Source organism: Neoarius graeffei, chromosome 8 (assembly GCF_027579695.1).
Source record: "Neoarius graeffei isolate fNeoGra1 chromosome 8, fNeoGra1.pri, whole genome shotgun sequence".
Lineage (NCBI taxonomy): Eukaryota > Metazoa > Chordata > Actinopteri > Siluriformes > Ariidae > Neoarius > Neoarius graeffei.
In genome coordinates this window covers 65835747-65848176 of record NC_083576.1, presented here as the reverse complement: position 1 = coordinate 65848176, position 12430 = coordinate 65835747, and the positions used below count along the sequence as shown (strand labels likewise).

The 12430-nt window shown below is 44.2% G+C and overlaps 1 protein-coding gene across 1 annotated transcript in view; it reads left to right on the top strand.

Moving 5' to 3' along the window:
* Positions 1–12430, top strand: part of htr4 (5-hydroxytryptamine receptor 4) — a 220921-nt gene that overhangs the window by 105039 nt on the left and 103452 nt on the right. Inside the window, exon 3 of the mRNA XM_060926997.1 lies at positions 6357–6470. Coding sequence (XP_060782980.1) covers positions 6357–6470 — 114 coding nt within the window. The remainder of the gene's footprint in view (positions 1–6356; positions 6471–12430) is intronic.

Here is a 12430-nt window from a genome sequence, read left to right as displayed (position 1 = left end):
GGCGGTGCTCCTGCATGGTCTTGGAAAAGATAAGGATGTCGTCGAGGTAGACAAAAACGTATAGGTTAATCATGTCCCTTAAGACGTCGTTGATTAGGGCCTGAAAAACAGCTGGTGCGTTGGTGAGTCCGAAGGGCATCACCTGGTATTCGTAGTGCCCAGACGGGGTGTTAAAGGCAGTCTTCCACTCGTCTCCCTGTCGGATACGGATGAGGTGGTATGCGTTCCGTAGGTCCAACTTGGTGAAGACGGTGGCGCCTTGGAGCAGGTCGAAAGCTGTGGACATCAGCGGAAGGGGATATCGGTTGCGCACAGTGATCTTATTCAGGCCCCTGTAATCAATACATGGTCGGAGCCCCCCATCCTTCTTGCCGACAAAGAAGAAGCCGGCTCCAGCAGGTGAAGTGGAGGGTCGAATAAACCCAGAGACCAGGGCATCTTTGAGGTATTCCTCCATGGCCTTGCGTTCTGGCTGAGAGAGTGAAAACAGTCTGCCACGAGGAGGGGTAGTCCCAGGGAGCAAGTCGATGGCACAGTCGTAGGCCCGGTGCGGAGGAAGAACGGCGGCCCTGCTCTTGCTGAATACCTCCTTGAGATCCCAGTACTCTGTGGGAACTTGAGATAACTCGGTGAGATCAGGGGGCTCGGCAGGAGACACAGGAGAGCTAGAGAGCAGACAAGAGGCATGGCATGCAGGGCCCCATTCCACAACCTGGCTTGTTACCCAGTCTATGCGAGGGTTGTGGCGAGTAAGCCAAGGAAGGCCTAGAATAACTGGGAACTCAGGTGAAGGAATCAGGTGCAGGGATATTTCTTCCTTGTGACCTTGAGACTGGAGGAAAACTGGAGAAGTAACTTGGGTGACTCTTCCATCACCTAACGCTTGGCCATCGAGGGCAGACACAGACAGTGGGACTTCAAGAGGTGCAGTCGGAATATTGATGCTTTGGGCGAAGTGAATATCCATAAAGTTCCCAGCCGCCCCTGAGTCTATCAAAGCTTGACAAGAGTGGACAGACTCACCCCAGGAGATGGAGACCGGGATGTAGATTCCTTGGCCAGGGAGTCCGGGAGAGAGGGTAGGCCCCGTCACAACCCTCCCTCGGCTGGACGGGGCGGTCCTTTTCCCAAGAGTTCGGGACATGATGCTCGGAAGTGACCAGGCTTGCCACAGTAGATGCAGCACTTGTCCCTCCTTCTGCGCTCCCTCTCAGATGCGGAGAGGCGAGTACGACCCACTTGCATGGGTTCTGGACAGTCACTGAAGGAGGTAGACGGTCTCCAGGTAGAGGTAGGGAGGCTGGGGGGGCTCAAGGCTTGGTGGCGTTCTCTCATCCTGTTGTCCAGACGAATAGCATGTGAGATGAGGGTTTCGAGGTCACTTGGGCATCCAATAGAGGCCAGACCGTCCTTGATGGGGTCAGACAGACCATGGTGGAAGGCTGACACCAGGGCAGTCTCGTTCCATCCACTTACTGCTGCGAGTGTTCGGAACGAGATGGCGTAATCTGCGACGCTTCCTCCTTGCCGGATGGACATGAGCTTTCGGGCTGCGTCGGTACTGATGTCTGCCTGATCGAAGACCCGAAGCATCTCTTCAGAAAACAGCTGGAAATCAAAGCACTCAGGTCCCTGTCTTTGCCAGATAGCAGTAGCCCAGGCTCGCGCCTTGCCAGCTAATAAGGTGATCACAAAGGCAATCTTGCGGCGATCCGTAGTGTAGGTGGTAGGCTGAAGCTCAAAGGTGAGTTGACACTGGGTAAGGAACTCTCGGCACTCACTGTGCTTGCCGTCATACCTCTGTGGTGCAGGAAGGCTGGGTTCGCGAGGTGAAGAAGGCAGCATTGCAGGAGGCACTGGAGCAGGAGTGGGAGCTGGATCAGGAGCAGGAACTGGATCAGGAGCAGGAGATGCAGGTAGAGATGTCAGCTGTGCCAGGGTTTTCCCAATTTGCTGAAGCAGTTCCTCGTGGCGAGCGAGGGCCTCACGTTGGCTGGTGAGCGTACGTCCATGAGCGTCCATGGTCGCTCCGAAGCGTGTCAAAGCTGCCATAATTCCCTGAAGGTTGGCCGGGTAGACAGTTGAAGCAGCCTCTGCTGAGTCGGTCATGACGGAGTCTTTCTGTTAGGGTTTTGCTGGGATTCGAACCTGGTTCGTTGGTGTGATAATCCAGCAAACCCCCACTAGGCCACCAGGGGGATGACTCAAATGCAGAGGCGTGAGGCGGAAGTAGAAAAAGAATCAAAAGGTTTATTTAAACTATATACACTATATACAGGGCAAAACAAAAGACAAAAAAAAACCCAAAGAGTATAATCCAAAAGAAAAGCAAAGTGCAAAAATACAAAAGCTAAGAAGATCAAAAAACACAGTACAAAGGAAACTGGAGATAAACATAACAGCACAAAGACTCCGTGACAAGAGGACTGAACTCAGGGGTATAAATAGACAAACTAATTAAGGACACAGGTGAAGATAATTAGGCAATTAACACAAACTCAAAACACAGGAACAGTGGCGGCCTCTAGAGGCCAAAATGAACACGACATGAAAAGGAAATAACTGCGGCCTCTAGAGGCCAAAACAGTCCTAGTCCTAACAGTGGTGTTCTTACAGTTTGGCGACAATGGGACATAAACTTTTCGAACTTCTTTTCTACATCAGTCTTTGGATGAAATATGTAAACTTCACCCCCTTTTGGCAAAAATGGCATTTCAGAGTTGTGTTCTCTGTATATTTAACAGTTATTCCACAAAATCGAGTTGTACATAAGCTGATACAGTAGCTGACGAGACGTCTACGTAGCTATAAGCCATGTACGATGAGATTGAGTGGAATAACTGTTTTATTCTATCCACATTCACTGGATTTTGAGAAAAAGAGTATCTTTATTTTTATTGTTTGCAAATTCGATAAATAAAAACTTCATACAAAACGCCCAACAAAATAATTTCCGCTTAGACCAGGGGTCATCAAACTACGGCCCGCGGGCCGACTCTGGCCCGCCACCCCCCTTTGACCGGCCCCCCAGCCCCTCACCACTTGAACCGGCCCTATGAGGCAATCCCCAAAAGTGGTCATGGCCTATTTTTTTAAATTGCTTTTTGGCAAATAATAACATGTCTGCATCTTGTATTTTGTTGATTTTATCAATTAAAATTGATATTTAATTATAAAATGAACTATTCATATTTTCCGAATTTTCGTCATATGCTCGCGATCAAGCAGTGACAGGCAGTGCACGCGCAGAGAACTGTCAGTGTTCAGGACAGCAAAATGGCTACTGGTAAGCAAAAAGCTGACAGAGAGTGCAGAGTTTTTAAAGAACAGTGGACCACCGATTATTTTTTCGTTCAGTATAAGGACCGTGCAGTTTGTCTTGTACGTAAAGAAAGTGTGTCAGTTTTCAAAGAATATAATCTGCGTCGTCACTTCAAAACCCGCCACAAAGAGTATGCTAGTTTGCGAGGGCAAACAAGAGAAGACAGGATTCGGAGGATGAAATGCGGACTGGCTGCACAACAGAATGTATTCCTTCGCCAAACCCAGATCAACCAGGCTGCTGTCCGAGCTAGCTATAAGGTAGCTCACCTACTAGCTACCCATGGAAAGCCGTTTACTGATGGGGACTTTGTTAAAGTATGCATGCTTGCTGTGGCCGAGGAGGTGTGTCCCGACAAGAAGGATGTGCTCAACGCGGTGAGTCTCTCCGCACCTACTATGACCAGGCGAACCGAAGATTTGGGGGACAACGTGTATGACCAGCTGAATGAGAAAGCGTCAGAATTCGAGTTTTTTGCTTTGGCCATGGATGAGAGCAATGACGTGCAGGACACAGCACAACTGCTGTGATCTATTGATCTATTGCTCATATTATAATTTCACTGTTTTTTTTAATGTATTTATTTTATAGGCCTATTTATTTGGCCTTTATTAAGTGCTGCACACAATTATTATTAATATTATTAATAATATCAACAGGCCTACCTACAATGTATAATTTTCCACTCACCTTTGCCAGTGTCAATCACCTCAACTAGGCAGATGTTTCTTACCTTGACAGCTTTGATGTTATTTTTATTAGAAAATAAATAAATGGAATATCTGTGGTATTTCAAATTAAAACAAAGTGTGAAGACTCAATTACTACTTTTGCAAACCACTAGTAAAGATAAACAAATATGTGCCAGGAATCAAGTGTTGATATAGTAGTATGGATATAGTAGTGGGGATGGCTGTGCCAGGCTAGTAATCTCTACTACACAATGAGGCCTGCTGGTGGTCATACTTGTCTGGGTCATACAATTCTATGTTATATAGCTGACCCGACCCCGGCCCCCATCACAGTCAGGAACGACAATGTGGCCCCCAGAGAAAAAAAGTTTGGTGACCCCTGGCTTAGACTGTAAACAAACCGGTGAAATGACAGTAGCAATTTTGAAAATGCTATAATAACAATAATAATTCTTGAAAAATAAAAGATATATTCTTACCATCAAACACTTTTATTCTATATTATTTGCTTTTTTGTATTTTGGGGGTTTTGTTTCCGAGTAGAGTTTTTATTTCATCCTTGGTTGGTTCAGCAACACACTCCACCAGTTTGTTTTTCTCTGCTCACGGTATATGAGCTGATAGCCTAGTAGTAGAGTAGCCAATCAGAGCGCACGATTGCTCATATCCAGTGAATGTGGATAGAATAATATTAGATGTTCCACATCTCTTATTGAAAGACTCGTCTGCCGATTAGTGAGCATTGGCTCGACTTTATCTGGCGCTTCTACCTCCATCATGTAGCTACCATTGGCAGAGAACGTCACCATGGAGACATTCTTTGTGATGCCCATGTCACTGTTACGTAGACTCATAACAATGTCTGTAAAATTAACAATCCATGATACATCATCCATATGAAATCCGTAACCAATCCATAATATACTGAAACATCTGTGACCAATCTAGCATCCATGATGCATCCATATTAAAATCCGTAACCACTCCGTATTTTGTATCCTTTTTTATTATATTTCCGTAGTCCATATTTTGTCAACCACCTCGGAAACTTTTAATAGCCATCTAGCTAACAGAAGATTTTTGTGTGATTCTTTGTACGTATGACAGCATTTTTAACTTGGTTAGATCATACAAGAGTGAATCATCCAGGGATGTTTTCTTACCCTCATGTGTATATTTATTGCTTTGCATATTAGTTGGCATGCTAACAGTGTCTGTTTTGATGTATTTTAGAGGCTGGACAAAAAAATGCAGAGATTAGATTAAAAATGACTCATCTGATTGGCCACATCTTGATAATATTCAATTCTCATTTGCATAATGTTGAGAACTTTATGCAACTTCTTTTTGCACCACTTTCAGGTAGCCCAACTATTTGCATCCCAAATACTTGGGCTATATCCCAAACATCATACTATCACACTATCTACTTTATCAATATACAGTCAGTGGAGAACATCACAGCACCATTCATGATACAAAATGTTCTTCGAGTAGCTTCTAGTGACATTTTTCGACCAAAATTTTCCATCCAGCAGCTTTAAAGTGTTAACTGGGCTTTTCATCTTGAGGTCCAGCATAACTGGAAAATAGTAGGTTATGCTAAGCGAATGTTTAGTGAATTGCTGTACATTTTTCCAAGATTTATCAGAGTGTGAGTGCAGGATGGTGTGGAGGAAAGGGCAGACTTGGAACAGGAAGCCAAGTCTGACCAGGAAAGTCAGATTTTTCTTTATTCTTTATTGTTGTGTGTCAACAGACAAACTGCATCCTCATTACCTCTGAAAGACAGTTTGTCTACTCTGATGCATTTACACATACATTGCTTTTTTATGCTTATATTTCTGGCCAGTGGCTCATGTCAGGGTTTCCACTTGTAGCAGAATCCTTTTATCAGGTCAGTTTATCAAATCCAACAACTTGTACAGTCCATACTTAGATGTCCAATTTGTAAACAAGCTGAGTAATTTGCACACAATTTAAATAATATTAAATTTCAGTAATAATATGTCAGCCCTGTGATGACCTGGCGACTTGTCCAGGGTGTACCCCACCTCTCGCCCATAGTCAGCTGGGATATGCTCCAGCTTGCCTGCGACCCTGTAGAACAGGATAAAGCGGCTAGAGATAATGAGAGAGAGAGAGAGAGAGAGAGAGAGAGAGAGAGAGATAATGGATGGATGAATGGATCAGTAATAATAGAACCTACTGGTTTGTCATTTCATCATTGGACCAACCATTGGGTCAATCATCTCATTAAAGCTGTTTCTAATCAGATATTACTGAGTGCCATGCTGTTGATTGCTGTCAAACAAGTCCTTATCATCTCTCTGTTGCCACAGCAACGGCATGGCGAAGACAGTTGCTCTCATCAGCTTCCTGTCACTGGTCATGCTTATGAGTGTCTTGGGAAACCTACTGGTCATGGTGGCTGTCTGCAAGGACCGGCAACTCAGGTCAGAGTCCCTCTTATAACTTCACTTTCTCCTTGGTTTACTTTGTCACTCATCTATTAACCTGACAGAAAAGTTTCATCTTATACACACAGTGGTGCTTGAAAGTTTGTGCACCCTTTAGAATTTTCTATTTTTCTGCATAAATATGACCCAAAACATCATCAGATTTTTACACAAGTCCTAAAAGTAGATAAAGAGAACCCAGTTAAACAAATGAGACAAAAATATTATACTTGGTCATTTATTTATTGAGGAAAATGATCCAGTATTACATATCTGTGAGTGGCAAAAGTATGTGAACCTCTAGGATTAGCAGTTAATTTGAAGGTGAAATTAGAGTCAGGTGTTTTCAATCAATGGGATGACAATCAGGTGTGAGTGGGCACCCTGTTTTATTTAAAGAACAGGGATCTATCAAAGTCTGATCTTCACAACACATGTTTGTGGAAGTGTATCATGGCACGAACAAAGGAGACTTCTGAGGAGCTCAGAAAAAGCATTGTTGATGCTCATCGGGCTGGAAAAGGTTACAAAACCATCTCTAAAGAGTTTGGACTCCACCAATCCACAGTCAGACAGATTGTGTACAAATGGAGGAAATTCAAGACCATTGTTACCCTCCCCAGGAGTGGTCGACCAACAAAGATCACTCCAAGAGCAAGGCATGTAATAGTCGACGAGGTCACAAAGAACCCCAGGGTAACTTCTAAGCAACTGAAGACCTCTCTCACATTGGCTAATGTTAATGTTCATGAGTCCATCATCAGGAGAACGCTGAACAACAATGGTGTGCATGGCAGGGTTGCAAGGAGAAAGCCACTGTTCCCCAAAAAGAACATTGCTGCTTGTCTCCAGTTTGCTAAAGATCATGTCAACAAGCCAGAATGCTAGTGGAAAAATGTTTTGTGGACGGATGAGACCAAAATAGAACTTTTTGGTTTAAATGAGAAGCATTATGTTTGGAAAAAGGAAAACACTGCATTCCAGCATAAGAACCTTCTCCCATCTGTGAAACATGGTGGTGGTAGTATCATGGTTTGGGCCTGTTTTGCTGCATCTGGGCCAGGACGGCTTGCCATCATTGATGGAACAATGAATTCTGAATTATACCAGCAAATTCTAAAGGAAAATGTCAGGACATCTGTCCATGAACTGAATCTCAAGAGAAGGTGGGTCATGCAGCAAGACAACGACCCAAAGCACACAAGTCGTTCTACCAAAGAATGGTTAAAGAAGAATAAAGTTAATGTTTTGGAATGGCCAAGTCAAAGTCCTGACCTTAATCCAACGAAATGTTGTGGAAGGACCTGAAGCGAGCAGTTCATGTGAAGAAACCCACCAACATCCCAGAGTTGAAGCTGTTCTGTATGGAGGAATGGGCTAAAATTCCTCCAAGCCGGTGTGCAGGACTGATCAACAGTTACCGGAAACGTTTAGTTGCAGTTATTGCTGCACAAGGGGGTCACACCAGAAACTGAAAGCAAAGGTTCACATACTTTTGCCACTCACAGATATGTAATATTGGATCATTTTCCTTAATAAATAAATGACCAAGTATAAGACTTGTGTGAAAATCTGATGATGTTTTAGGTCATATTTATGCAAAAATATAGAAAATTCTAATGGGTTCACAAACTTTCAAGCACCATTGTGTGTGTGTGTGTGTGTGTGTGTGTGTGTGTGTGTGTGTGTATATGTATATATATATATATATATATATATATATATATATATATATATATATAATTTTTGCTCTCGTCAAATCACTGCATATGAATAGAAATTATTCACATGAACAGAATTAAAATAGGTCTGATTAAGAAAAAGAACAGTTCAAATAAATCATTCAAAGCCCAATATTGTCACGATATTCATGTCTGTGAATGTGAATTTCCGACCGCAACTGTATAAGCCTCATCTACACTTGATGACACTTGACAGAGATATGGTTTGAAAGCAGTACGTGTCATGTCGAGTGAGCAGGACAGGGCTTCTGGGATTTTTGTCATGGAGTGACCACTAGATTCTAGAGGGCTATTATGAACCGTGGTTTTGCAATGACAGTTTTTGCTTGAAAGAAAACGGCTCCTTGACTGGAGACTTTCAGGGTTAGACATATTTTGACCACATAATCAACAGCATTTGAATTTGCTTCAGCTATTTACACTATGCTGATTATTTTACACTACCTTTACAGAAAAGGTCCTGTGACCCTCATATACAGTATAACATCGCATAATGGCATTAGATCTGTAGTATAAACAGTGGTTGTGTCAAGAAAGTCACTGTGCGAATGATTTTCAGTCACCATTACAGTCCACACATGTAGTGTAATGCCACCTCCTTGTTTCTAACCCAGAGGAACCTGAAATCTTAGCCAGAGAGTAAAGCTACATCCACACGACAACGGCAACGAGATGTTATTTAAAAATATATCGCGTCCAAATGGGCAACAATCAGTAAAATATCAGGTCCATATGGCAACGCAACGCTTGCTGAAAACGATGCAATACACATGCCACACCTCTAGGGGCGCTGTAAGACGGTCCCTTCGGAGACACCAGAACAATAGAAGAAGTAAGGATGCATATTAGCCACAAAGTCAGGAAAATCTGTTTGTAAAATTACATTATAATGACCAAATACAATGAAAAGTATTTTTCCAGTCTCACCTGTGAAAGGTAATCCCATGTGATCTCGTTTGGATGGCAAACCTGTTGGTACAGTTAAACGCAGCTAATCTTTATTCTCCGCTTTGACCTCTCCAAAATGGCGGTGAGGATGACCTATGATTCTACGCGGAAGGTGGTGTCTTTAATGGTCCGGAATAAATTGAATGCTAATTAAATAATGATTAATTTGCTCCTCTACGCCCTTTTTGAGGAATGTATTGTAGGACTTAAACCCACATCTGAAGAGGTGAGATCGCTCTTTTTTTCTCTATTTTTGCTGGCGGGATTGACTCTCTCTCTCTCTCACTTTGCACCATTACACAATAAATATTCACAGTGAAAATATTTTGTAAGTGCGTTTCATGAACCAAGTTGTAGGATTTGTTGACAACTCGCATCGCAATGAGAAGCTCATTGGCACTACTGGTGTTAAGAATCAGACCATTTCATAAATGAATATTTTGCTGTAGAGCTGCAGTGTTTGTACAATTGCATGTTTTTGCTTCACTATTACTGTCACTATTCTGCTTCTTGCATTACTACTGTGAACTAACACTGAACATAATAATAATAATAATAATAATAATAATAATAATATCTAAGCTCGTGTTTCACTCTCACTAGTGCTCTGTAAGGCTTTTTCCTGGTGATATTCGTTACACTTCTACCCGGCGTGAAGCACTGACAGTCATGTGGTTGTGACGTCATCGTAAACAAATCCGTTTTACTCATCCAGACGACTTCACAACGGCAACGTTGCCAGATCTTTCCACTCTGGAACCCGTTCTCAAAAAGATTGCGTTTTGGGCACCCAAAACGCCGGTGCCGTGTGGACGCCAGGCCTAAACGATAAGCAATTGTATCGGAGTCACCTGAATCCGTTGCCGTGTGGACAGGGCCTAAAACTTAGTGAATTAGCATTCTCCGGAGTGAGCTCTGTGAACTAAATTTTAGTGGCTTTACAAAAATCAGCCTTGCATATCATGTCTGTTGAAATCAAGTCAAAGTGATAAACTCTCCTTTCCAAATGCTTTGATTTACCTTTTAGCATCTTAACCATGCTAAACATAATAAATATATAAATAAATCAATAAATAAAATATTTGCATGAATCGATTGTTTATAAAATGAAATATTTAAAAGATGAGATAAGGAGGTGTCATCAGAAAGTATTTTAAATGAAAAAATCAGTTATATATTAATTCCAAGAAACGTAAAACTCTTCCTTTTACTGTTAGGACTAGGACTGTTTTGGCCTCTAGAGGCCGCTGTTATTTCCTTTTCATGTCGTGTTCATTTTGGCCTCTAGAGGCCGCCACTGTTCCTGTGTTTTGAGTTTGTGTTAATTGCCTAATTATCTTCACCTGTGTCCTTAATTAGTTTGTCTATTTATACCCCTGAGTTCAGTCCTCTTGTCACGGAGTCTTTGTGCTGTTATGTTTATCTCCAGTTTCCTTTGTACTGTGTTTTTTGATCTTCTTAGCTTTTGTATTTTTGCACTTTGCTTTTCTTTTGGATTATACTCTTTGGTTTTTTTTTTTGTCTTTTGTTTTGCCCTGTATATAGTGTATATAGTTTAAATAAACCTTTTGATTCTTTTTCTACTTCCGCCTCACGCCTCTGCATTTGAGTCATCCCCCTGGTGGCCTAGTGGGGGTTTGCTGGATTATCACACCAACGAACCAGGTTCGAATCCCAGCAAAACCCTAACAGAAAGACTCCGTCATGACCGACTCAGCAGAGGCTGCTTCAACTGTCTACCCGGCCAACCTTCAGGGAATTATGGCAGCTTTGACACGCTTCGGAGCGACCATGGACGCTCATGGACGTACGCTCACCAGCCAACGTGAGGCCCTCGCTCGCCACGAGGAACTGCTTCAGCAAATTGGGAAAACCCTGGCACAGCTGACATCTCTGCCTGCATCTCCTGCTCCTGATCCAGCTCCCACTCCTGCTCCAGTGCCTCCTGCAATGCTGCCTTCTTCACCTCGCGAACCCAGCCTTCCTGCACCACAGAGGTATGACGGCAAGCACAGTGAGTGCCGAGAGTTCCTTACCCAGTGTCAACTCACCTTTGAGCTTCAGCCTACCACCTACACTACGGATCGCCGCAAGATTGCCTTTGTGATCACCTTATTAGCTGGTAAGGCGCGAGCCTGGGCTACTGCTATCTGGCAAAGACAGGGACCTGAGTGCTTTGATTTCCAGCTGTTTTCTGAAGAGATGCTTCGGGTCTTCGATCAGGCAGACATCAGTACCGACGCAGCCCGAAAGCTCATGTCCATCCGGCAAGGAGGAAGCGTCGCAGATTACGCCATCTCGTTCCGAACACTCGCAGCAGTAAGTGGATGGAACGAGACTGCCCTGGTGTCAGCCTTCCACCATGGTCTGTCTGACCCCATCAAGGACGGTCTGGCCTCTATTGGATGCCCAAGTGACCTCGAAACCCTCATCTCACATGCTATTCGTCTGGACAACAGGATGAGAGAACGCCACCAAGCCTTGAGCCCCCCCAGCCTCCCTACCTCTACCTGGAGACCGTCTACCTCCTTCAGTGACTGTCCAGAACCCATGCAAGTGGGTCGTACTCGCCTCTCCGCATCTGAGAGGGAGCGCAGAAGGAGGGACAAGTGCTGCATCTACTGTGGCAAGCCTGGTCACTTCCGAGCATCATGTCCCGAACTCTTGGGAAAAGGACCGCCCCGTCCAGCCGAGGGAGGGTTGTGACGGGGCCTACCCTCTCTCCCGGACTCCCTGGCCAAGGAATCTACATCCCGGTCTCCATCTCCTGGGGTGAGTCTGTCCACTCTTGTCAAGCTTTGATAGACTCAGGGGCGGCTGGGAACTTTATGGATATTCACTTCGCCCAAAGCATCAATATTCCGACTGCACCTCTTGAAGTCCCACTGTCTGTGTCTGCCCTCGATGGCCAAGCGTTAGGTGATGGAAGAGTCACCCAAGTTACTTCTCCAGTTTTCCTCCAGTCTCAAGGTCACAAGGAAGAAATATCCCTGCACCTGATTCCTTCACCTGAGTTCCCAGTTATTCTAGGCCTTCCTTGGCTTACTCGCCACAACCCTCGCATAGACTGGGTAACAAGCCAGGTTGTGGAATGGGGCCCTGCATGCCATGCCTCTTGTCTGCTCTCTAGCTCTCCTGTGTCTCCTGCCGAGCCCCCTGATCTCACCGAGTTATCTCAAGTTCCCACAGAGTACTGGGATCTCAAGGAGGTATTCAGCAAGAGCAGGGCCGCCGTTCTTCCTCCGCACCGGGCCTACGACTGTGCCA